Source organism: Lagopus muta, chromosome 3 (genome assembly GCF_023343835.1).
Source record: "Lagopus muta isolate bLagMut1 chromosome 3, bLagMut1 primary, whole genome shotgun sequence".
Classification (NCBI taxonomy): domain Eukaryota; kingdom Metazoa; phylum Chordata; class Aves; order Galliformes; family Phasianidae; genus Lagopus; species Lagopus muta.
Genome location: NC_064435.1, coordinates 33,704,189 through 33,730,473, shown reverse-complemented (window position 1 = coordinate 33,730,473; position 26,285 = coordinate 33,704,189). Strand labels below are relative to the sequence as shown.

General features: G+C 40.2%; 1 protein-coding gene across 1 annotated transcript in view; it reads right to left on the bottom strand.

Annotated features, from left to right (window-relative positions):
• Positions 1–26,285, bottom strand: part of CPA6 (carboxypeptidase A6) — an 87,464-nt gene that overhangs the window by 18,758 nt on the left and 42,421 nt on the right. Inside the window, exons 2-6 of the mRNA XM_048940439.1 lie at positions 24,706–24,781; positions 12,732–12,856; positions 8,951–9,065; positions 7,774–7,875; positions 6,902–7,006 (exon numbers count right to left, since the gene is read on the bottom strand). Coding sequence (XP_048796396.1) covers positions 6,902–7,006; positions 7,774–7,875; positions 8,951–9,065; positions 12,732–12,856; positions 24,706–24,781 — 523 coding nt within the window. The remainder of the gene's footprint in view (positions 1–6,901; positions 7,007–7,773; positions 7,876–8,950; positions 9,066–12,731; positions 12,857–24,705; positions 24,782–26,285) is intronic.

The following is a 26,285-nucleotide window of genomic DNA, read 5'->3' as shown; positions in this document are numbered from 1 at the left end:
ATAGACAAAGCAGGTATGTTGGTTTAATGAGCAACAACAAAAAAAATCAAATCAGGCCAACATCAGCTGAAGAGCTGTAGCTGAAGGGAAAAGACCTTGGAAAGAAGGAGCACATCCTGGTAAAGGGTGAAGGAAAAAAAGCTGCAGGTGCAGTATTTGTTTTGGCCTTGCATGCCTCGGATTCACTTTGGGATATTTCAGAAGCTCTTCAGATTTCTGAGAGCCGATACTCAAAGATACGCTAAGATCAGAGGTCCCCAGGTCAGGAGTGGCATAAATAAATGTATGCCACACAGGGAGGCAGTCAAGTCTATACTTGCATTCCTGCAAAAATTTCTGCCTAGAAAACTCGAAAAAAATTGAGATGGAAAGTATATCATGGGGAGAGTGAACTAAGTACATGATCTCAAAGAGTCCCTAAATAAAGGTGTAGTGAGCATTCTTTAAATGAACTCTGAAATCTTGGACTGTGGGCAATGTGCCATTTCATCTGTACCTTCAAAGACTTCAGTCTGTTGAGAAATGATAGACCAAGTATTTAATCTTTAACAAACACTGATGTGTTGCTTCATATAACACACTTACAGAGCCCTGAGATCAGGATGTTTTTCACACACTTCAGAAACAGGTGTCTGAATCTCATCATCACCAGAGAGAAAGGCAGCATTTGAGACTCTGGTACTTATGGAAAGCAAAGGAAAATAAATCTCCTGAATCCTAAAACCTTACCCTATTCTACGTAAAACCTTATTTTGATGTAGTTCAGCAGTACCCGAAATGATTGAGAAGGTGAGGCTGATTCCTAACAGTGAACATCAACACTGGGCTGATGAACTGAGTGCTGCTCTGACTGTTGATGCAGTATCCCACAGGTGTTTTGTCCATCAGGACACAGACTGAGGAATTTTGCAGAATGAGTTTGAACGTTAAACTGGCTTTCAGCAGTTCTTAAAGCAGGAAAAGTTACAGCTTTATGGCCTTTTAACCACGCAGTCTGCCCAGCGCTGAAAAATAACCAGAGCTCTTTAAAAGTCATGCTGTCATCATGGTCTCCTTCTTAGACCTGCATCTGGTCACACAGTTGTCTTTTTTTGGTTCTATATATGTATGCCCTATTATTTTAGGTATCCTGCCTTCACAATCAAGCACTTCATAAACATTCCTGGGGAAGAATCTGACGCCTCAAACCATGCAAAATTCCTGGTAAAAACTGGTCTCTGGAGCCTGGTCCACAGGTCTAATGGCTGCCTAATTGGCAGTATCCATCCCACAAGATTTCTGATAAATCAGTCTCAAACTTAGCATTGTGCAGGCAGGTGTCGTCATTTTGCATCTTGGACAGTCTCTGTGTCTCTCTTAGCTCATTACTATGAAGTGAAAAGATGGGATTCAGGCCTGGTTTTGGGAGCAATTAATATCAATGTCACTTCAAAAAACTCTCCCCCCTCCGTTTAATTTTTCTTTCTGAGGCTGCCTGTTTTGCTTCCTGGCTGCACTACGAAGTATAGACACATCGTGGTGGATAATTTGGAAACTCATACAATTGGGATCATAGGAAACACACATTTCAGAATTTGGACTTTCAGCCATGCATCTCACAAACTGAAGTATATGGAACGTACTGATTCTTTTTTTTTCAGATTTGAGATTCTTCTGAGATAAGACAACTATCATGGCCTATATTTAAGGGGCAAGATGAGCAGGGATTCAGAGACGTCCATTTGGACAGCTCCTTCTTAGAGAACATTTGGATGGAGGTGAGAGCCTTTGTGGGTGTCCGAGCAAAGTCAGTGCCTGAACTAAACTTTATCTAGAAACACTGATATGGTCCAGAAAAGGCAGAAGTAATTCTGAACATTTTCTCAGCAAAGATCTAAGGTATTGGCTAGATTCTGTCCCAGAGGAGGGAGTCAGTAACATAGCTAAACCTGGTAAAGAATGCACAATACTCTCACTTTAAAGAAATGTGGGTATGTGCAATGCAATTTAAGCTGGCACGTATTCAAAGAATAACAACATTACTCTGAGACACGCCCACAGATTTTAAACATTTCAAAAAAGTAATAGCCTAGGTAGTCTATGAAAGAGAAAGCCTTAATTCACATATGAAATGCAGACCTGTTGAATCAAGACAAGATGACGGACTTCCATTTTTTTCCTGAAAAGGATATATTCTTGAGAATTGGAGAAAATGATGACGGTAGAGAGGGGTGTACTTCCAAAATACGAGACTACTTGTGCTTTCATGGGAAGTCTTGATAAGGCCACTCCCTTAGGGGAACATACTTTATCTCAACAGACTTTATCTTTCTACTTGTCATTGGATTCTAAATAAAGGTACAATCTGTTTTTTTTATTCTTGAACATTTTTCATTACATTCCTTGAATTTTCTAGTTTTTTAGCCTTTAAATACAAAATCTCCAGCGGATACAAAGAATAGTGCACCTTAAAGTTGCATCTCTTGTATTTTGTTTTCTGAAAATGTTGTGTGAGTGGCATTTCAAGGTTATACGTCATTGGAAAGGATCAAATGGCAGCATTTGTTAGAGTGAAGAGAGTCAAACCAGATGTAATGTGAATCCTCATCTGCTTCCACTAAACTGAAATAGAATCTAGTTTTGATGTTAATTTGAAGAGCAGCCTGTGAAACATATTTCAAAATTTCAAAACAATGGTAAAATTCCGAATCTGAGATCTGGATAATTTGATATCTGAATTTTACTTCTCCTGAAATAGCTGCTCACTCAGTGAAGCAAATTTAAATGCTCTTTGTTAACACATACATATATTTAATGTACTTCATTAGAAAGTCAGTGGATATTGCTTCTTAAATTCCACAAAGGGCTCTTTTGGTCTAATACGTTATATATGATAATTACAGGCTCCATTAGACTCATGTATCCTTGCAGGCTGCCTTCAGAGTAGTCCACATGTAACCAGTTCCATTTCCTTTCTCAGTTCCTTTTGCTTTCCTATACTCCACTCCCAGGGACTTTTTTTCTGGCCCTTTTCACAGAGTAAGGCTTAAAGTTGCTGGGATTCCACTGTAACCTGTATCTGTAGCAAGTATCTATTGCCAAGTTTTCCACTACAGTACCAACACAGGCACTTCTCTGTGGCTCTTTATCTGATACCTAAAGTGTGCACAGGAGTCCCATTTCTTGACTTGAAATGCAGTGACCAGTGGTTAGGGTTTGTCAGAGGTCACCACTTTTGCTAATTCCTGTAGAACATCTGATTATCTGTAGCTGAGAGACTAAAGGCATTTAAGAGATGCCTTCTACAGAAACAAACAGTGAAGTTCTTATTAATACCAGACCTACATGATACAGAGCCAAGGTTAGAGCTCATGCTGGAGTAGATTACAGTTGTTAAAAAAGTGAACAAAAAACCCACCCCAAACCCAAACAATGGTCTTTGCTCTCCTTTTGTTTGTTTCAAAAGACAGTGAGGTTTGGTTTTGTACTTCACAGTTGCATTAGCACATACTGCAAAACTCTTTCCTGTGTTCTTTCTCTTTTTAATCTTAAGCCTCTCATTCTAGATCTTTCTCTCTCTTTCCTTCATCTGTTCTTTTTCTCTAACTAGTGTATTTGCTTGAATCCAGAATAAACTCAAGTAGCAGGCAGCCTCTTGCCTTCCCAGTCTGTGGCCCCAAATGCTCATTTCCCAAGTCTACTCTGCCTTGGTCTGCTTTGCATTTTCATATAGATAGGAGTCAGGATGTGCTTGGCTGAGCATCTCCTGATGCTTTAGAGAAAGTGGGATGCTTCTGCCTGTAACCCAACAAGCCACTAAAAACCAACTGCCCAATGGCACCTCCACCCTACAGAGGTAGGTGATGTGTCCCACGCTCACAGAAAATGGGCTGGCACCCTGAACCTGCTGCTTTCAGGAGCACAAGGAACATAGCAGGGGCTCCCAAGCTGGCTGGGCTAAGTCTTGAGCTTGAATGTACATTCATATGCAGAGGCTGTTTTCTAAGCTAAATCTCTTGAAAAGTTTTATGGTAAACTGGAGTATGGATTCCCCAGGAGGTGAATTATGTCTTGAATCCCACAGACCTGCCAGTTAGGTCAAGAGGTTTCCTATGTACAAAATGACTTTGAAATTAAAGTCAAGTGCTTCAGAGCTTCAGTGTAAGCAATCATATGTTTTTCCTTAGCTTATGGTTGCCAGGGCCCTGAGGGCTGCCCCAGCTCATGCTGGTCCTGTCCACCCCAGGGCTCCCCAATCCTGCCGAGGGCCTCATTAATCCCCTGGGGCCATCACCACAACAAACTCACAGCAGGGGTGATCCTCACTTCTTACAGCCCAGTCCTGCTGGCCATGGGCCCCACTAAGCCAGGCCCACTTGCAGACCCATTTCCCAGCCTGGTCTTGGCATTGCCTGGGGCTTCTGTCTGGGATGGTGGGAAGGGATGGGCTTTCAGGTCCCCAGTGCCCCCAGCTATGGCCCACAGGGTACCTATGGCCCCTCAGTAGTCTGACAGTAGCAATAGAAACAAGTGGCACAGGCTACACGTTGAAGTGAAAGCAAGGTAGAATTTCAGATTGCCTGCACAGAAAAGGGACACGTATATGCTGCTCCTGCTAGAAAAAAAAGCTAACATCATATAAATCCAATTTCTCCTTTTGCTTGCCTTAAATCAATGAGCTCATGTTGCTATTCCTTAGAGTCAACAGACATGCCTGGAAAAACTGGTTTCCAAGAGGACTGCCCTTTCTCAGAACTGCACATAGGCACAAGGGAAGATGGAAAGTGCTGCTGGGCTGCTGAGATGCTTATGGGAGGGAGTTTGCCAGAGAAACAGAATTACAGAGTCTGAAGCACAAAGAGTCCTTCAGTTTTCCCAGATTTCATTCTCAAAATGCCTAATCCATTTGAGAAAAGCATTATCCTAACATTAGCAATCTAATTTTCTTGTCCCTCCCGCCCTCCCTGCCACTTTAATACAATGAATCTACAAGCACAATTCTTATTCAGATGCTGGATTGCAATATTGTTCTAACAATTCTTAATCCAGATGCTGGATAGAAATATTGCTCTAACAAAAGAAGAAAATGTCTGTCATTGGTGAAAAAAGGCAATGCATGACCAAGATGTGCAAAACTGTACATTCTTGTAGTCTCAAGTAACTCTTCAGTTCTGTAAAATTTTTCTTTAATCTAGGAAAATGCCTTTATACAGTTAGTGAAATATTCCTACTAGCAAGCTACTCTCTGAAGATCTCAAATAACAGCCAGAAGGTTTTCCACATACACATGCACAGGCCATATTCTTCCATAAGCTCTACAGAGAAATCTCACAATTTTTACCTGACTGTCACATGGTAGTACTTTATGTTAAAATCCCCATAAGGAAGATGTACTTGAGCAGAAGGCTTTCCCACAAATGTCTGTCTGTTCCAAACCTCTCCTTGCTTTCCTGCAACCTGTTCTCCTGGGAAGGAGAGCTGCTCAGAAATACTTGCAAGTTTGTTCACCCTCACAATAACAACAGTCCTAATAAGAAGACACATTATCATTGCATACAACTTTGGAAAGCAGCTTCTGGATTTGGTTTAGCCCGTCCATGCACCAGCAGCCTAAATTATAGTGGCCTTGTTATTTCAGTACTTGCTGTGCATGCTGCTGCTGTGACTTCTGGGAGTAAGATCATCTTAGCTATCTTTGTAGTAAAGACCCAGTCTCAATTCATTAGGATATGAGGTTGGACCAGATGATCTCCGAGGTCCCTTCAACCAAGGCTTTTTATGATTCTTTTCTATGATCCTAGAGTATTCACGATAAAGAAGTTTAATCTCAAGAAGTAACTTACAGGGTCAGGATTTTCTGCTGAATGAAGACATCCCAGAAAATAAAGGCAGATACTTTAAGTCAGAATTGTGGAATTCACAGCGGAAAGGTGAAAGAGAAGTGAGGTGAGTGAGAGAGAAAGTGAAAGAAGTGAGAACTGTGTTTGTAGAAAGGACCTTGCAAATAAAGATTCTGCATCACATATTTTGTATAAAAAAAACTGTACGCAAAAATACTCAAATTACATCTGCTTTTTTTTGTTTGTTTATTTTGTTTTCTTTGTTTGTTTTTGAAGCCCTATTTGACTTCTGTAAATTTCATTACAGAATAGTCTACACTATGCAGCTTATATTATCTTCAGCAAAATTTTTTTGGCTAAGGCAAAATGTCAAAATCCTGCAAACATATCATGCAGCTGAAATGAATCCCAAATCAGAAGAGATGAAGAGTCAATGTTACATAAATACATAAAGAACATTGCATGAGTAGAATGCAAAATTGCAAGTGCTTTGATTTCCCTGAGCATTTGAAAAATGGCACGGGGATGGATATGAAGGTTAGATTTTGGATATGAAAGAGAAAAGGAGTATAAATCTGATAACATAGAATCAAAGAAACACTGGAGGAATCACATGATACTCAGAGAACATTTTAGGTGACATTTGTATACAATTTTAGCTCCCTATTCCTATAGAATTATGCAAAAGAGGATTTTTTTATTTATTTATTTATATTTTAAATTTCAGTCCTTAAAGCAATAGGATTGCTGAACTCATTTGAGTCAGTATGCTGGCACTGATTTACCTGGACAATTACCAGAATTACATTTTTAGGTCTTGCAATAAAATCCTGCTTCACATCTCTGCCAATGTACGTCTGGCATATTTTTGTCCTGTGCCCAACTGTGCCTGGCTGTCACTATCAGCTTAATTTACCAACCACCTCGTGTTCCACAAATACTAATTAAAAACAACAACAAAATAATAGCAGTAAAGTAATAGCTATGGTTCATACTGGTACTTTGCTGGATTGGCTATAGCAAATATGCAGTGTTTATTGAACTGAAGGACTGCATGGCTCTAAATCATTTAAAATACTTACTTCTTTCACGAACCACTGGCAAAAAGCAGGGCCAATCCACTCTCTTGCATGAATCCCGCAGTCTATCCAGACAGCTTTCTTGTAAGGTCGTGATCTTTTACCTAGCTTGAAGTTTGAATATTCACAGACATATCAATAGATCTTATGACATTAGTGAGATACAGTAATATGAAGATAACAGACTATTGATGATATGCAGGTATGGCCAAGATAGTGAACCTGATCTATGGAAAAACAAACAAACAAGCAAAACATTACAGGAAAACTGAGATCTATTCTTTATCAAGAAAGGAAATTCTTAACTATCACATGGAACAGGCTGAGGAGAAACAATGCTGCAGGAACACCTTAATGGAGAAACAAATTTTAGGAACTCTTCAACAGTGGATAAAAATTATATTGAAAGTAACTTGTTTAGTACTGTGTTAACACCTTGTCATTCTGTCATCCTAATATTTTGAGTTGAAAGCACACAGTCCTGGACTTTTGTCAGTAGCCAAACCAGGTGTGTGTGTGGCATGTGCTGAGAAGGGATCCAGAACCCTCTGGGGTCCCTCTCTGGCATAACTGCTTTACAGATTGGCCACAAAACTTTCCAGCTTCCTTAAATCCAAACCCTGCTAATGGTACCTGCTGTGTGCTAGGTGCATGCATATCAATCCAAGTGAATAGGACAGGGCTTTTAATTTTCCAGCCTAAAACAACTTTTTTTTTTTTGGTTCATTTAAGGCCAAGTTCAGAGATACACTTAGGACTTGACAACTCATCCTTTAGGAAACCCTGGTAAATTGCATCTCTGGTGCACCTGATATAAGTAACCATCTGCCACTGATCACAGAAAGTAGCCTGATTAACAAGTGCTTAATCTTTACCTTAAGTACAAACAGTGGTCTTCCTTCATAGGATTTTCCAACAGAGAACATATGAACAAGATCTGAATGAGTTTTATTCAGATAATACATCCATTCCTCGATCTGCAAATACAGAAATAAAATTGTTGCTTCAATCTTTGCACATCATGGGAAGTAGCTGTAACTCATTAACTAACCTCAGCTCCCAGTCCTCAGTCCTCAGAATCTTTTTGGATTTTCTTGTAGTTTTTATTTGTTTTGTTTTTGTTTTCATACTTGAATTACAATTGGGCTCCCATATTCATACTGCCAGAGGCTAAAAGCAGCCTGTAAGCTTTTTTTTTTCCTTTTCTTTTTCTCCCCATTTTAGTATTGGAATGCATTAGCTGTTCACCAAGAATCTAGGGATGAAGCTGATCAGGTGATCCCATTAAATATAAAGAATAGATGGAAGGAGGCCCACATCCGCTTGCCAAGACACGGGATGGTAAACAGATTCAGTAAGCAAGGAGCACCTGTGGGAGTCAGCATTATTAGTGTTTCACAGGCACCAGATTTCACTGAGGCACAGCAGCTGTGTGCTCAGTTCAGCGTCTTAATTTTGGTGCATGCTGAAACTGTGTGAATACACCAAAATCAATAGATTACTTACCAGCTATCTTTCAGGCTAGCATCTTATACATGAGTTTGTACTGAAATGTTTTTAAAGCTTTGGATGCCTCATGCAAATGCTTCAACATTTGCTCATATTGCTTACTTAACTCAGTGAGAGCAGTTGCTTACTGAACTCTCTTAATCCATCAGAATCATAGAGTCATAGAATCCTTAACGTTGAAAGGGACCTTTAAAGGTCATCTAGTCCTTCTCCCCTGAATGAACAGGGACATGTGCTGCTACCAGGTTGCCCAGGGCCTGATCCAACCTTGCCTTGAATATCTCTGGGGACAGGGCATTAAAAAGTCTATTTTAAAATCAAAACTCAGAAGCTGTCAGAGACAGTTACATGTAAATATATGGCTTGAATACAAATACATAACAATATACACATGTATTTTAAGAAGGCACCTATTTCTGAAGAGGCATTTAGCACACTTTTGAAGATAGCCAAGCAACTATTGCTTCTACAGAGACTGAAACTTCAGCCTCATTGAAGACAGAGGTGTAGCAGATACGAGGTGCAATATGAATTTCCACGTACTTCTTCCAGGGAATGATATACTTCATAGTTATATGCAGGTAGAGACCTTCGATGCCTAGATGCCCTCTGTTCTGTTTGGTTTTCTATTGCTTTCTGTAGATCTGATATGAGAGTCCTAGGTGAAATAAAAGATAGAGCTTATTCTGAGCAGCCAGTACAACACGCACTTTAAAGCAGAAAAACAGCAACATTTAGAAGAAATACACAGGAGCTAAAACACCCTGATGCTACATCATCTGTTATATCATGACACTACAGTGCTTCAGGCTTATTTGAATATATGCTGTCACATAAATAGCCTTCTTCCTTTGAATTGTAACAGTGCCTTCAAAAAACACAATGAACTTCTTATGAGAAAAAAGCAGAATGATGTAAATAATGCAGCCAATGTGAAGAAGAAGCCACTTTCATTTGTTCATGGATCAGCATTTGTTGTCATCTTTTATAATCTAGTTATATGTAACTATGTGTCTTCAAACTTTGATTTGAAAACCATAAAATCATATTTTCAGGCTTAGAATAAGACATGCATACATTTTCTCATGAGCGTTGTACCAGCATGAAACACTACATATACCTGTAAGTTGCAGAGGCAAAAATGGAGACTTTGACAGCATTATTCTGCGAATTGCAACAAATGACAGCAAAGAAAGGGTCTTAAATATGGTTTGTTGTTTGCATTTATCTACTTTGCAACAGTGGTCTGCCAGTTATTTCAAAATAACTTGTGAAAAACATGGAACATCATTAAGTTAGTGTAACAAGTATGCAAATACACCTGCATAATTAGTGGGAGGGTCTGTGCTTTAAGAGTGAAAGGCAGAAAAGGCTGAACATTTTCCTGTTTTATTGCAAAACTAAATAATGATGCACATCTAAAAGTATAGTATAGAAAATATCTAAAAATAGAGGGTGGATTGTCTGTCACACAGCAGCAGAAGCTGGGAATACTGTCATTAACAGCAACAGTGATATCTGTAAAACTGAGGGCGCTGCTGGCATTACCACGACCTTTGGAATGAACTCCTAGAGCATGGCAGTGTGTGATTGCTATACCACTTACTCATCGTTCCTGTAAAATGATGCTCACACCTGGCCTTTTAAAATCTTATAGGCATTAGTTCTATGATCAGAAAGAGATGGAAAGAACCTGCATTCAATTAGCTCCAAAATAAACAGCATAGCAGATCCTCAAAGACAATCAAATCATAGAATCATAGAATGGTGTGGGTTGGAGGGGTCCTTTAAAATCTCCTTTAATCCCCTGCTACAGTCAGGGAAACCTCCCTCTAGACCAGCTTGCTCAAAGTCCCATCCAGCCTGGCCTTGAATGCTTCCAGGGATGGGCCATGCACAACCTCACTGGGCAACCTGCTCCAGTATCTCACTGCTCTCACAATAAAGCATTTCTTCCTAATATCTAGTGTAGGTTTCTATCTGCATACAAAGCAAAGGTTATTGACATTCTTAAAATGTCACAGGGAAGTAACTACATAATTAGGAATTATGCTGTTCTACATCATTTTTATTAAGCAAACTAAGGACTTACAGTTTTGACTTACTAACTGCCATACAAGACCAGTCTGGTAAAGCACTAGAACTTGTAATTAGATTAAAGCAGTGGTTTTATTCAAATCATTAGAACATCTAATATGTTAAAGCAATGCTCGCCTGCTGTGCTGACTTCCAATTAATGTCAGCACTTGCCAGGATCGAGCTCTGTTTGCTTTTACAATGCTAGATTCAATTTCACAGCTCCCAAATGTCTGTGTGTCTGTACTCCAAATAGTCTTTATTTACTTTTAAACAATTGTGTACTGTGTGCTTACAACATCCAGAGGCTCTTAATTTCCTGAGAATTGAACACAACCTAAATGTCAGAGAACTAAAAATTTAGACAACTCGGTGCTGCAAATGTTCACCTGATACCTGCCCTATTTATAGCCATCTTGTTCATAGAATCATAGAATATTAAGGTTGGAAAAGACCACTAAGATCATCTAGAGCAACCGTCAACTTATCACCACCATACCACTAACCATGACCCTCAGTCCACATCTACATGGTTCTTGAACACCAAGACCACCACCGTGGGCAGCCTGTTCCAATGCCTCATTTTTTCTTAATTTCCAACCTGAATCTACCCTGGAGCAACTTGAGGCCATTATCTCTCATCCTATTTCACCCTGTTGTCATAGAGTCAAGCACTGGGACAGACGGCCTGTCTTTCAGGCCAAGGCTGTTCATCCTCTTCATTATTAGATCTGCTTAATGCTTCCTGTCTTTAGGCACTGGCTGTCCACCCCAGCAGCCTGCCTCCAGCTTCAGCCTACACCTGCTGCTCCTCTCCTGACAAATCCTCCTGGAAGCTCTCACTGAGGCACAGATATCAGGGGTCATGTCAGGACAAGCACATGCACAGCATCCAGGACTTTCCAGGGATTGAAGCTGCGCATCCAATGTCTGGAAACAAGCAAATGTCTCCAAATGGGCAGCAGGGAGATGAAGGGGAAGAGCAAAGATACAGCCTGACCCTAGCAAAATGCTGTCCAGCTTCCTCAAGGGCACATACCTCATGTGCACCAAGTGTCACAGAGGCCCTTTAGAAAGTGAAAGTAGTGTAATTCCTGTGTTTGTAACATAGTACAATTTTAGGTGAACTGCCAAGACCCCTAGCTCTAGTAGTTCTTACCTTTTCATGCTCCCTTTTGCAACCTACATAAAGTTCTCCGAGTACGATGGGTATTTTTGACACATAGTAGTTGTCCTTCTGTCATATCATTTATGGGGTTTACTGTGAGCAGGAACAGATGTGAATGCAAGCTGCTGGAGCACCGTAATTAAGGGGCTTCTTGTTGTAAGCACAGGAAAACAATTACAGAAACCATTATCTTCTTTTTAAAATGTAAACAACCCTGAAGCAGTGTAAAACCCACATGAAAGTAACTCTGACCTTCAGCTACTGGGCCTGTGTAAATAATTACCTTATGTCTGTTTTCGTATTTTTAAAATGACGAATTAGTAAGAGACTGGGGGTGTAATAAAAATGTAATTCTGATACCAGCACATATAACATACAATAAGCTTTGTGCCATTCTCTTGTCACTGAGAAATAAGAATAAATAGCCTCATGTAGGGCTTTATTCAGCAAATGCTGGTGTGAATACAAATAACTCATCAGCTGAGTACCCGTGTACTTCCGCACTGCACTTGAAAAGGCTTTAATGACAAGATCATCACTCGTGTCTAGTGTATCAAATTGATAAATACGTTTCACAAGTACACTTTAAAAACAGTCTTGAATGCTTTTAAGAAACACTGTAAATGATGTGTGATCCTGAACACGTATTTATTCCATATGACTTGAAATGGGTCACTAGGAATGGAGTGTTATATGACAGAACTAGTATGTTCCTCTATAATTCATGAATGCTTACCTCCTCATTTACAGCACACTGTAAACAAGCCTGGCTCCTGCTGAACACAGGGAGAGGCAAAGCAGACTGCAGAATAAGTAATTACCCGTTCTCAATCACAGACGTGATTTCCTATACTTTGAAAACACATAAGCTTGACTCCAAAGGAGGACATTTAATTAAAACTGCCTTCCCGTGGGAGATTTTCTGTTCTTCCATTAAAATGGTTGTTTTCTTGGCAATGTCTATCTGCCTGCCAGTCTAGTTGCTATGTAGAACATATTTTCAAGCGTACTTGGTGTGGCAGATCTGCCTGGGAGGCCAAATCTCTGCAGAGATGCATAGAAAGTGAAGCACAGGCTTACGTGTAGTGGATGTTGGCTTGCTGGAGGTAAGGTAGCAGACTTCGGGATGTGTTCTGTGGCACATGCACATCGATGACCGTACCTTCAGAGATGTGGAAGGTGCTGCTGGGCTGCCACAAGTCCACCTGTAGTGCAGGAACCAACCTGTAATTCATATGTATTCAGTGTAGATGGGGAAATCCAGGAGATGGGACACTTGAAGCTATGCAGGCAAACACTCTAGGCATAATATAGACAATAAAATCATATTAACTGGTTCTGCTGAACATCTGTGGGGAATGGAGCAAGTTTTGAGGAAAGATTGCCTCCAGCTTGCCAGAATTCTCATGGTAGATTCTCCAATGGGAAAAAAAAATGACCTCAGGGACTCAATGCCTCCTCAAACGGCTCAAAACAAAATCCACCTCCAAATTCTTGCACCTCAACAGACCACTGTATGTTCCCTTTGTATTTCTTCCTGTGGAGTCCATGATCGTTTTTTAAATTTGTTTTACAAAGTGTTTTATGTGTTCACTAGAGCACTAAAAGATGTGAACACTCAGGAGAGGTAGAAAGTATCACATATACCAGTGTTGTTTGCAAAGTGTGCCCATTTTATTCTTGACAATAAATAGATCAGAGCTCAGTAACATAAAGCCATCAGTGTTCTGAAGGAAACTGTGATCTACTCAGTAATTTTAAAGAAAGTGACAAAATGATAGGATTGATACAGTGAAATGTTCGCAATCTTTAAAAAAACATGCTAGTTACTAACTGATAGCACAGTTACTGTGGAATCTACACTTGAACATACCTAAGGTTTTACTTTCTTCTGTTGAAAAATACGAAATACACTTGGAAATTTTAGCCCAGAACATGAAATATTTAGCACATCTTGCCTGGTCTTGCTACAAAACTTGGAGAAGAGAGTACACTCCTGCAAGAGAGGGTTAGTTCCAGCCATGTCTCAGGTGGTAGTAAGAATATTCTGTCAAGAAGGCATCTGACCTGATACTGCCTCTCAAGCAGGAGCATCTTCAGCCCAGTTTAATGCAATTAAATGTCCACTACATTGTAAGGAAAAGATTGAAACACAGCAGCAGCCTCTTCTATTCCTTCCAAAACCTCTCTCTTCTTCATGCTGGTGCAATATGGTCTATAGATCTATGCGATCTTGCCAGGTGGGCGCAGCATCTTTTGCAGTCCAAAACCAGGACTGGCAAAGTTCTTGAGGCTGGTGAAGCTGACAGCAGCTATGGCAGATGGTCAGTAGAAACTGAACTCATGAATTAAATGGTGCTAAATGTAACTTATAAATAAAGATCCTCTCACTGTGCTAACACCTTATGTTTGTTAGTCTATCCATCATTTCTATTTTAATTAATTATAGTCATTCAGTGAATTTCCCCCTTAATTCAATAAAGTTTGTCTTAAACATGGTAATTAGGACTGTATATTTGAGATTTTCTAAGATTCTAAGATTTTTTCTTAAAAGCACACAGCACAGAGGGTAAAACCCATTGCTCTTGGAGTAATAGCCTATCAATCAGCTATGTGTGAACCATCTTTATAAAAATAGCAACACATTTTTATATGCAAACTAAATGCAACTGAAGTGTTTCCTGATATCTACACATACAAATCTGGAAATAAAAATTACAAATATTAAGAAAAAAAAGACAATTGAGATACACCTGAAACTTGTCTGTGTTCTTGATAGTTACTCAGGACTCATTTTGTTGGATTTCTTCACTATCATGGACGGGATAAGCCAACAACTATTCACACCATTGCTCATAACATCATGGAGCTTTTTCATTTCTGAGGTATTCTAGCTGTCCTTCAGATTACTGGCTACAAGGGAATATAAAAACCAGAACCATTTACTTAATTGATGAAATCAGCAGTGCATTGCATGCCTGAATCTGGTGGTGAAAACAATATTTCATTACTAACATTGTCCTGGAAGTGAGACAAAAACATCCCATTTTTAGAATGCAAGCCACTCCTCTTTGACCCAGTTCCCTATTAGGACAGTTTGCTTTCATCTGACTCTCCCTTCGTATGCTTTGCAATGTAAACAAATTACTGAGCACTCATCTGGGAGATGTTACCTGCGCTATTCAGAGCACCACTTCAATTGCTTTTGTTCTGTAAAGCATATAACAAGAAACACATTTCTCCAACAGACATTTTATGTTGCAACTTCCAACTTGTCCTTGACATGGCATGGAGACCATGCATGAAAACAAGACACACAGAAGATGGACTGAAAAGCAGGTATGTCAGAACTGAGCATATCCAATCATCTTTTACTTACTGTCAGTTTTAGGAGACCTCGTCATTGCATCCCCAGTGGGTACTAAGGGCTCTATTGCAGTCATCACTCTTCTTTCAGCATCATTCCTCCATCAAGAGTGCCTCGTATTTCAATTCTGTGTTAGCATATGGCTAGCAAATGGTGTTCTTCTGTTCTTGAACTATCTATGACAGTATGTTGTTGTCCCCACATATTACGCATTACCTATTACATAGTATTTTGGATGTGTACCAGCTAGTGCTAACAGACATGTATTTTCTCATGGGTGGTGGGATTTGCTGGGTCCTGAGAAGATTCTTCAACTACCAGAACAAGCAGATGCAGAAAGCCTACTGAACTGTCTGAACATGCAGCCAAATATTTGAACATCAAAATTTACCTGGCATCTTGAGAACAGAGAAGAAGAGATGCAAGTTAGAGTATGTCTTCAACCCTAGATATTCTCATTTCATTTGACTGGGACCTTCCAACAGTCTTGTTTCCAAGTCCTCTCCTATCTGTCATGAGTTGCACTTAGAGAGTTGGAGTTTTCAATCCTGCCCAGGTGGGGATTTTCAGCAGGATCAGACTTGGAACCTGCTGCTGCACTCAGTGTGACTCTGAGTGCTCGTTCTCAGGCTCAGTGGTGACTCTGCAGATGCCCACTGAACGCTCTTTCCCAGAATCTCATTGGAGGCGTGAGTGTCACCTTCTATGAACATCTGTAAAAGCATATAGAGAGAAACCTATTCCCAGAGGTTTTTAAATAGTTACTGATTTATTTAACAAAGAAAATACGACACATTATTAACTGTGACTACATAGTAGGTACTCTTTATTAACTTCATATCCTTTTTCCAATGTTACTCATCCCATAGAAGTCGCAAGGATTCATTTTATGCTAAGGAAAGACAGTGCTCCTTGGGTTTCATATAGGTAGTTTCTTTTTAACCTGAGGTGTTAAGGATAGCTCAACAGTGTAAATGTATTAGCTTTTAGCTGGACAACTTCCAAACTGCAGAAGCCCTGAACCCATTAGCCACGTCTTTAGCTCAGCATAACAAAGAAAAGTCAACACCAGCAAAAGGGACAAATATTTGTAAAAGATTTGGGTGCTGAGCTAAGAGAATTCAGAATTTCTTCCAGAACTAAAAATTATGCAAATAATTTTCCAATAAGACAAATATTTTCTCACTGTAATCCTATCTGTCATAAATAGTGTACAAATCTTCACTGCTCTGCTGAGACAGAAACCAGAGCAGGGAGCTTTTTCATTACTAATTCCATGTTTCCCTCCAACTACTTCTGTGTCTGTGGAAGGGGAACCCAAGAAGAAAGCAGCCTCCTTATTCTTCCCCACAAACATGACTGCATTAATCCCACATTCCTTTTCTCCCTTTAAGTCACTGAAAGAACTCCCCGACTTCTTCAGATCACAGAACTTAGTATAATAGAAAGTAGTGGATAGTAAAATTAAAAAAACCTAACGCTTTGTATTTAAAGCCATTTTCCTGGGCAGTTGCCTCCAGTTTTCTTTACTACTTGTTCATAATTTTTTAAAATTTTCTTAGTTCCTTCTTTCATTTAGTATGTAAGGACAATGCCTGGTGCTCCCAATTGATTTGTTATCATGTGTAGGAATTTACAGTCAGTAATGCAAGTATTAATGCTGTCAGGGTGTATAGGTTTTGCATTCGCATCCGTATGTATAGACGTAAACACCCTAAACAGTGCTGAAACTCATTAGATACATTTTCAGTTAAAATACCATAGTAGAAAATAGAGAATAGAAGTGGAAACTGCTCTAGCTTCACAAATGTTGTCAGAAGTCTTACTATCAAAGCTTGATCACATAACACATAAGAAATGGAGTCACGCACATGTGAATACACATGGACATATACAGTGTGCGACAGAATGACATTTTAAACTTCTTCTGGTATACTTGCAAAGAATGAATGAAAGGAGAATGAGTCCTGTTGAATCTGATATAGGCAGATAATTATAATTGTGCTCTAGTTCACCTGAAAAGACTGCAACTACTCCTCTGTAAATGTAGTCACCCTTACGGATATTTTCAGGATCAACAATTATTTCATGCCCACATGCCCCTGCCAATTAAGGAACTTTACAGACAGTCCTGACTGCAAATCTCCTTCGGCTTCCCTTTACATGCAACAAACAAGCAAGAGATTCTTTATGCTTTCTAGAAGGACTTACAGGGTAGTCCTGGATGCTGGTGCAAAGTAATTTAAGTTTCTGATTTAGCACACTAGACATTTAATTGGCTCTAACTTTTCAGTATTTATTTGCTTTTGAGTGAGGCTGCTAAGAATAATAAATCAAGATTGATTCACTGAATTGCAGCAGTCATAATACTGGCAGTAAAAGACTGGGAACAGTCTTTTACTGAGAGGTCTTTTACTGAGTCTTGAGGTCTTGCATTTTGCAGGTATTTCTGAAAGTATAACACAGTAAAGATCTTGCTATTCCATTCACACTGATATAATTTTACCCAGGACACCACACTGCATAAAAGAACTTGTTGGTTGTTCCTCAAGAGAGTCACTGAGTAAAACACGTGGCACAACTATTTGGTAATTGAATGCCTGTTCCCACAAGTACAGATGCCAATGGGCTAAGAAGATTTGAAAGATGTGAAGCATCCTTTAGCAGACTCATAAAAAAAGCAACAACAAACAAAGCAACTCAAACTCTCTTTTGTTTCTTATTAAACTATTTATGGCCTGGTTCATTCTGTAGTTGCTGCTGCACTGAGTGAGAACTGGAGTAATGAGCCCTGGGCTGGTCCTGCTCCTACTGAAGCAGTGGGAGCTGGGCGATGACTTTGTTGATCTTGGACTCAAGGTTCCTCATCAGTTAAAGGGAAAGCAGATTTCTTCCACCTCAGAAAGTCCAGGCTTGCTGTATCATATGTGAACTCGTGTGTGTACTCGTTATACCTGGGCTCTCTGCTTTTGTCTTCAATCTCCTACTAAAGTTTTCTTGGAACAGTACTTTCCTTCTGAGCCTGGAAAGTAGTTTTATAGACCCTTGTTCTGATATATTGATGTGTAACCCCATGATGGTCCATCTGTATCTGAAACCTTCTGTGCGTATCTGACTACCGTGTGAGTTAGATTAAAATTGACTAAAGCATCTGGTTGTGTAAGTACAAGATGTTCGTAATATATCCAAAGTAAAATGAGCAAAGCCCTGGCTACTGAGCTTATTCTGCCCTTCTGCAGGGCAGGAATGGCTTCATTTAGGCTGCAATGCGTTCTTACTGCATTTTCAGATGGACTTTTGTTCTCTGAAGTCTTTTTCAGCATTTGCATTTGGAGCTGCAAATGATCAGATTTACAGCCAACTGATCTTTTTGCCCCATATTTCTGATTCCCTGAACTGCAATGACAGGATCAATTCAGGAATTACAATGGATAAGCAGCTGCTAGAGAGGCTAGAAAACAATTGGAAGGAGCTGTGGCTTCAAGACCTGCTTGGCTGGCTCCTCCCAGTGTTGAAGAAGTGCTTGGCTGCGCCCAGGAATTTCTTTTGTAAAACCTACTGAAGAATGAGTGGTCTGACTCTATTATGCCAGGAATGTTCACAGAGCAGTAGCTTCTTTGCTGCTTATACAAACAACGCCAATTCCAGTCAGGCATATGTGATTAAATGTGCTCATAGACCACTGGTAGAGTAGAAGTTATCAGTCAAGGCTTGAATAAAGAGGCAATTCAAAAATAATGCTTATGAAAGAAAATTCCGGAGCAGATAAACCAAATCTGTGGGTTCTAAAACCTGAGCAAATCTGTTTCTTTGCAAAGCAGTTTGGAATGTGACATTTGTTTCTGTCAGTCAAGTCCAACAGATTTAAAACCATGAAAAAGTTCATAAATCAGCATTAGTCTTCTCAGATGGTGTCCTAATCAAGAAAGAGCTAGAGACAAGGGGCAGTCACTGGAGATGATATGAGGCAGAGGGGCAGGGGATGGATGAGAAGAGCCCTGCAGGACAGAGATTGGACAGTTCTGTGATACTGTGGTCATTCCATCTCATCATAAATATTTATCTTTCTTTGTTGACGACTGTAACAACTTGCAAATGGTTAGGATGAAAAGAATGAATCTGAAAAATAGCATTTCTGAGTCAGAAGTAAAGTTTTGTGTCGTATCAGTAAAATGAGATAGCAGCAAAGGATTGCAGCAGGATAGGATTTTAGATCAGTGCCTATGATTGTATCAGAGCAGCCATCAGTCCAGGAACCATGACAGTGATCAATAATTAGAAAGAAAGAACTCCATGTGTATGAACTTGAGTTGTTAAAAATTTTGTTGCATTTTAGTCCATTTCAACCGAATGCAAACCTGCCTTAAAACTGCTATGCAATGTTCTTACGTGAAAGCTGGAGGAGGAGCTCCACCACCATTCATCCCTACCATACTCACCATTGTATCCACCCCAGTGGTCTCAGACACAGGCACTGCACAAGAGGTGTTTAAGGATGTGCAGTGGTGCTGGTAGTGGGAAGCCTGGTTACTCTGCTCTTACTTCCCCAGAGAAACTGAAAGAAACTTGATGCAGGAAGGTACCAGAGACAAGGGATGCTGCTGACTCGTGGCATCTCCCCCTTCTGCAGAGCAGTGGCTTCCAGCTGCCGCTGCCTTCATCACTGGGTGAAAACCAGAAACTGAGACCTTCTGCCTTAAACGATGGCAGGCTTCTTACCTGCTTTGTGTCTTAGGAGCTCAGGCACATATTGCATTAAGAAGCAGAAGTACTTGCAGATGTGGCAATGATTGAGGTGTCTAAGAACTTCCTGACAAACTGCTCTGAGATGATGGCACTGTGTCCACAGAGCGGGGCTGCAGGGGGAGTGCAGGGCCCCACTGCGCCTGGATGGGTCAGAGCCACCTCCTGCTGCTTTGCGGGCTGGATGGCAGCCAGCACGACCCAGTGCATTTATGCTTTCTTTTTGCTTTGATACCGTGGATGAGTTTGTTTGAGTTAATTTGTTGAATTCAAAGAAATTTAAACAACTTTACAGAACTCACAGCAGGCAAATTTTCTACTGTAAGGCAGGCTATTTTTAATGGCAGTTCAGGTCTGCAAGCTATGATCGCCCATTGGGGAAAAAAAGCAACATTTTGTCACGTACAAGTTAATTGAAGTACGCTATGAAATCATCAATTTATAATAATGATTAATAACAAAGCACTGTGGGCAATGGAGCTACAGAGCAAAACTAATTTGTGGAAATTACTCAGCAAGTGATTATGACTAATGTGATTTGCCTTTGGGCAACTCATGAACCAAAAGTTAAACGTGTGGAATGACATTAACCATTATTCATTCAGTATAGACAATGGCATTTGTACTGTAGCAGAGCCTATTTACTCCAGGCAAGTTTAAGGGATTTATTATAATAAGCGTTACATGGATTTTATTTGTTTATTTATTCATTTGGAGGAGGGAGGGAGGGGGGCAAATATCTATCCTGAGAAGCTCCAAATACCACGGTTAAAAAGTCTGAAAGGATTACACCAGTCTGAATTAGCCTTTTAGTTCACATATTGGGAGTACAACAGTGCTGTTTGTGATCAAACATTTTCATGTGGACTGAAGTCTTTGAGTATCCATGCAGCCTCTGCTGCAGGTTTTGTCGCTCGCACAATGGCTAGCCTGTCATTACTGCCCAAGTTAATCAGTGAGGGCACATTTTAAGATATTTCAAGCACACTAAGACATGGCCAATTCCAAGATCATCCTTCAAGGAACACTCAGTGTAGGTTTCTATAAATGCACATTTAAGAAAAGACTCCTTTTGTGCTTGACACTCTCCTCAAAAGCGGTGGCGGTTGCAGCCTGCTGGCTTCTATGGCATTGGGTGCAGCATGGCATCCCCGCCTCTTCCCTTACTTCCCTGGTGTTTCTTTCTTTTCCCCAGATCAGGTGAGGCAAATGACAGATAGTTCATTCTAGAAGGATAAAAAAGATCGGCACTTTCTCCATGCTTTCATACATTTTTAAAATGTTCGATGCCATGGGATTTTCTTAGGAAAAACTATCAGCGGTGGGTTCATTTTATATTATTACCAAGAAATGTAATACCCCTAGAAGTAAAGGAGATCTTTGTAGCTGAGCAGTTTGCAGAAATAAAGAAGCCAGAGCAGACTTAAAATGACAAAATATGCTCAGGAACGATTAGTGGTAAGGACAGTTATTAAGAAATGAGTAGATAAAATAAATGTGTGAAAAGACACATAAACCACCCTTGTTAGTGCCCATTTATTTTCTACCTGATTGTTTTCCCCTTGTCCAAATCAGTGCACTCTAAGAAGGAGTAGCTTTGCATTTCTTTTGTTGTCAGCTTGATGCTAAAATATACTGCTTTGTTATAGGACAATCAGTACTTTTCTGTGACTTCATGATTAAGCCCTTCGGAAGGATACGACCATTTGAACTTGACAAAGATGACATTTTCTTTTAATTTCTTTGGGTTATGAAAGAATGTCCAGAGGAAAAGGCTAAGTGACTGTCTTATAAGTGTAGATTTTAAAGGCAGAAGGAAATGGCTGAAATAAATTCAGAACACAAGTCTATTACAAAGCTCTTTCCACGAGACACAGTGAGAAGGAAGTCTGGGACAAAAGCGATTATCCTCTCTTTCCCTTGCCAGACTAGAGAAAAGAGAAACGAGCAACCCACCAGTAGCCACAGCAGAGGGATCATAGAATCATGGAATCACAGAACCATTGAAAAGACCACTAAGACTCTTGTCCAATCATCAGTCCATCCCCATTTCCAGGTCCTAGCTCTACCAGTACAGTTTGGAATGATCTTTATTTTGCTGCATGTCAGGTCACAGTGCTGCATTATGCAGCATCTTGTCAGCAGGTCAAGAGAGGTTATCTTTCCCCTCTCTTTAGCCCTGGTGAGGCTTCAACTGGAATACTGCATCCAGTTCTAGGTTTCACTGTACAAGAAATACATGGAGCTTCTGGAGCAAATCCAGCAAAGGGCTACTAAAATGATTAAGAAACTGTAATGAGACCTCTCGTAGAAGGAAAGGCTGGGGCAGCTGGGCCTGTTTATCCTAGAGAACAGAACACTCAATGGGTGTCTGATCAATGTATTGAAAGGAAGGGTGCCAAAAAGATTGGGCCAGACTCTTCTCACTGGTGCTCAGTGATAGGTCAAGAGGCAACAGGAGCCAACTGGAACACAGGAAGTTCCATCTTGAAGACAACAAAAAACTTATTTGCTATGAGAGTGACAGAGCACTGGCACAAGTTTCCTGGATAGGTTGTGGAGTCTCCTTCCCCAGAGATATTAAAAAACCACCCAGACACAGGTGGACATTAGTTAGCAGGGGTTTGGATTAGCTGATCTTCGGAGGTCATTTCCAACCTCAACCTTTCTATGTTTCTCTGGTCCCATGAATTTGTGATTCTGACCACATGTAGACAGGCAGTCAAGTAGTTGCAGATGGGACAGCCCCAAGACCTAAAAAGCAGCCAAATCCATACTGTTTTCGTGAAACTGGGTGTCAGTACTGTCTTATATTTTAAAAAATCTTCCCATCAACCTCCTTAGCTCCCTACCTCATAAAAATCAATCATTTTCTAATTAACTAGTCAGATTCCAGTGCACTTTGCCAAAATTTTATTATCCTGTTCTCAGAGTTGTAGCATGCAACTATTTATTCAAGTTTCTACTGCTCCCACTTTGATGAAATTGGGTGAACGAATCTCCATCTGGGAGCCTAAGGGAGCTCTGTAATGAGAAACAGTTGCAGGAAGGTGAGTAACCCTTTTGCTTTGCAGGGTTTGCAATATGAGGAGAAAGGAAAAAACATATGTGCTCCCTCTTTATGTTCCAGTATCCAAAGGGAAGAAATTAATGCAAAAAACAGCTTCCACATGTATTTCTTGGTCTGATGGTTAGACTTTTTTCCTAATTTGAGTGAAATGATTATCCTCTTTGGGGTTTTACTGTAACATTCAAAGCTGAGGGTCAGGCCCAAAGTCTCCCTGAGACATTAGTAAACTCTGCAGAAACTACTATAAGATGATATTCTTTAACTGACTTGGGCATTACAGTGCAAAGCACTATAATACATAGCATTGAACACTGAGGTTCCTCATGCAATGTGTATGGAAGCCAAATGCCTTAAGAGCAACATTTAGTATCCTAAGTGGAGAAATAACCAAACATGTCAATAAGAAATGTAGAGGTGATGGAGAGAACCTCAGCCTACCAACTTAAAGCTAGTGAGGCATCAAGCCTCACCTGATGGATATTCTCTGCAGTGAGTCTTCCCCTGGTGTCTGGAGTCTAAGGTTCTGTCCACTTTCTTATGAACCAGTAGCAAGAAAGCTTCATCAAAACCAAAAGGTGGAACACTTAATGTGAGAGCTCTAGCAGCTTCATTTTTTTTCCAATTTGATAAGTAGACTAAGATTTGGTTAGCTTGTATCCTTGGTGTTAACTACTGGACTATAAAATTACATGCACTTTCACTCTTTGTCCCAGTGAGAACATAATCATTTATATCAGGCCTCAGTAACACAGAATGAGATTCACTGCAGTTTGCCAAATAGTTTGCTTGAAGTTGAAAGCAGTGAACAGCAAAGGTGTTTGCTCATGCTCTCAACACTTTGATACTACTGATGTGACACAAAACTATATTACCCAGGACTGACAGTTACCACAGTGATCCACTGGCAGTGTCCATACAGCTCTTGTCAGCCAGACACAAATGTAGGCTTGAGTTCACTCTGCCAAATTACTTAACTTGTTGTGTCTGTGCTACTTCTAAGGCTGCCCATCAAACTGCTCTACCTTCACAGTTATAGGGAAAAGTCAGCTACTGCCCTCCTGCAGAGCATAAGCCAACACAGGTAAACAGCAGAACCTGGGACTCACGGTCAACACCTGGAACAAATTCAACATCATGATCAACTTGCTACTTCTTTGTTTCTGCTTTGGTTATTCTGTTTTGGAGACTGTTAATGAGGTTCATCCATCCCTGGGTGCCTAAGCTAAGTCCATGTGCATGGCACAATCCTTGCTTTGCTGTTGCAAGGATTTGGGGTCCTGCTTGTGGGTAATCTCCTTTGTTGTCTGTGATACTGAGCCAGATTGCTACAGAAGGAGTGCCTGTGCCTTTGGTAGTTTTGCTAGCAATGCAGAGCACATTTATGTTGTGTTGCACCAGGTAGGATCTCACTCCAAAGCTTTTCATTTATATCTTCAAGAAAAGGCTAAGGAAGACGGTTTCTGGCTTGCCAGTGAGTCCTGCCTGTGGACATTCTGCTAGAGATATTCCCAGACTAAAGCCACTTTATTTTTCTTACTTCTGTATGTGTTCATATCTTGAAGTCAGTATTTTAAATTAAATCAAGCTAGATAATGAAGCATGCAATTGTGTATGCTGGCAAGAAGTGGGAGGGGAAAAAAACAGCAAACTTGCAAGTGTGTCATGTATATTGTTTTAGGCAGTAAGTGTTTTCTGTTAAAATTATCAGGCATGATGAATCCAGTTCCTCTGCCATTTTATTGAAAAATTAAGAATTTAATGGGAAAAGGCTGTTTTCCAGAGAATTAAATAGCTTGAAGTAAAATGACAAATTAAAGGCATTTAACCAGTGCAGTTTTCCACAAAAATGGGAAAAAGAAGATAATCAAACTCACCTTAAGCTGGTTAAATGCAGCCTTCAGGATCTGTGTCTCCCTCTCGCTCTCAGGAACAACACGAATGACTTTATCACTGCCAATAAGAGAACATTGAATTGACACTTTCAGGATTCTTGCAGCAGCATAATGCAACAGTAAATAGGTTACAGTGGCTTTAATTGCACTCGGCAGCAGCAAAATGCCAGACGAACTGGAGCTGTGCCTCTAAACTTTCTGCTTGGGTCATGCACTTCCATGCAAGTGTTCTGCTCTTTGCAGACAAGAGTGTTATGTTCTTCCATTTCTGTGTAAATGCTTTTGTTCCTTGCTTCTAACAACCGTTCAAACAGGTATCTTCCATACTGAAAGTGTACCTCAGATAAAAAATTATCCTTTATATTGCAAAAACATAAAATGTCTTTCTGAAGGCAAGATCAGCAAGATGCACTGCTTTTATAGGTTTGAAAATGTAATGGGCTTTGGAGGATCCAGTGGTCTCATACTTTAAAGAGGGGACTGTAGAAGATAGGTGGCCTTCATATGAAGGACATACCTTTTGCCTTACCCTTGCACAAATCTGTCATGTAAACATGTAAATAGCTATTCTTACATGCTCAGAAGGTTCTAGATAATAGCAGCTCATTCTATGCACTTTTTTTAAGCAGATTATAACGAACGTAAATTTTGAAACATAGAACAAGAAACTGAATAGCTGTCCATCCATCTGATGGAACTGTGGGAGGCTGGAGAGCACAAGGTGACTGCAGAAAAACGCAAGCTGTGATTGTGCAACTAAAACATTAAATTCCACTCACAAAAGGGGCTGAAATAACTGTGCATGGCCAATGTTAGTTCTGGTGTTTTCCTACCTTTTAAGACTTTGGCTTCACATCATAACATTCAGTACTTCTCTCCCAAAAGCCCAAAGAAATCATACGCATCTTTATTTGGACAGTTCCAGCCTCCAGCCAGAATCCTCTTCAATTTTTTTAAAGTCCAATTTCTTCCTTGCTTGGGAATTTTATGCTGTAGAATTTCCCTTGACATTGAGAGGAAGCTTGTTACAAAAACATATTGTGAAGCCCCTTATCTTCCTGATGCTTCTGAATCTGCTCAGAAGATACTTGGCTAACTAGAAACAACACTGGTGAGTGTGCCTTCACCTTCTCCCTGTCTTAGGAAGGTTCCCAGGCTGCTGCCATTTGTCAGAAAGCAAGTACTAGATCCTTCCTTTGCGGCTGCAGCTCTTGTAAGACTCCCCAGCGTTGTAAGAATTATTAAGATATTTACGAGTAAACATTAAATATTATCAGAGTGTCATCCGAAATCTGGGAAGAAAACTCTCTAAATCCAATGTGGTGCTTGAAAGTGGCACTCCTTTATTCCCCATGGCTCACACAGGGCAACTTGACAAGCAAGCACACCCTCTCAGAGTTCAAGTTCTACAGTTGAACAGTTGGGACATACATATGCAGTACATTGGCATACATATTCATTGTTTTTCAAGGTCTCATAGATATGTGCTAATGTCTCTTTGGGGGCAAGCTCAGTGGTATCTAGGGTGGTCGAATGCCCACCTTCTTCCCATTTTTTCATTA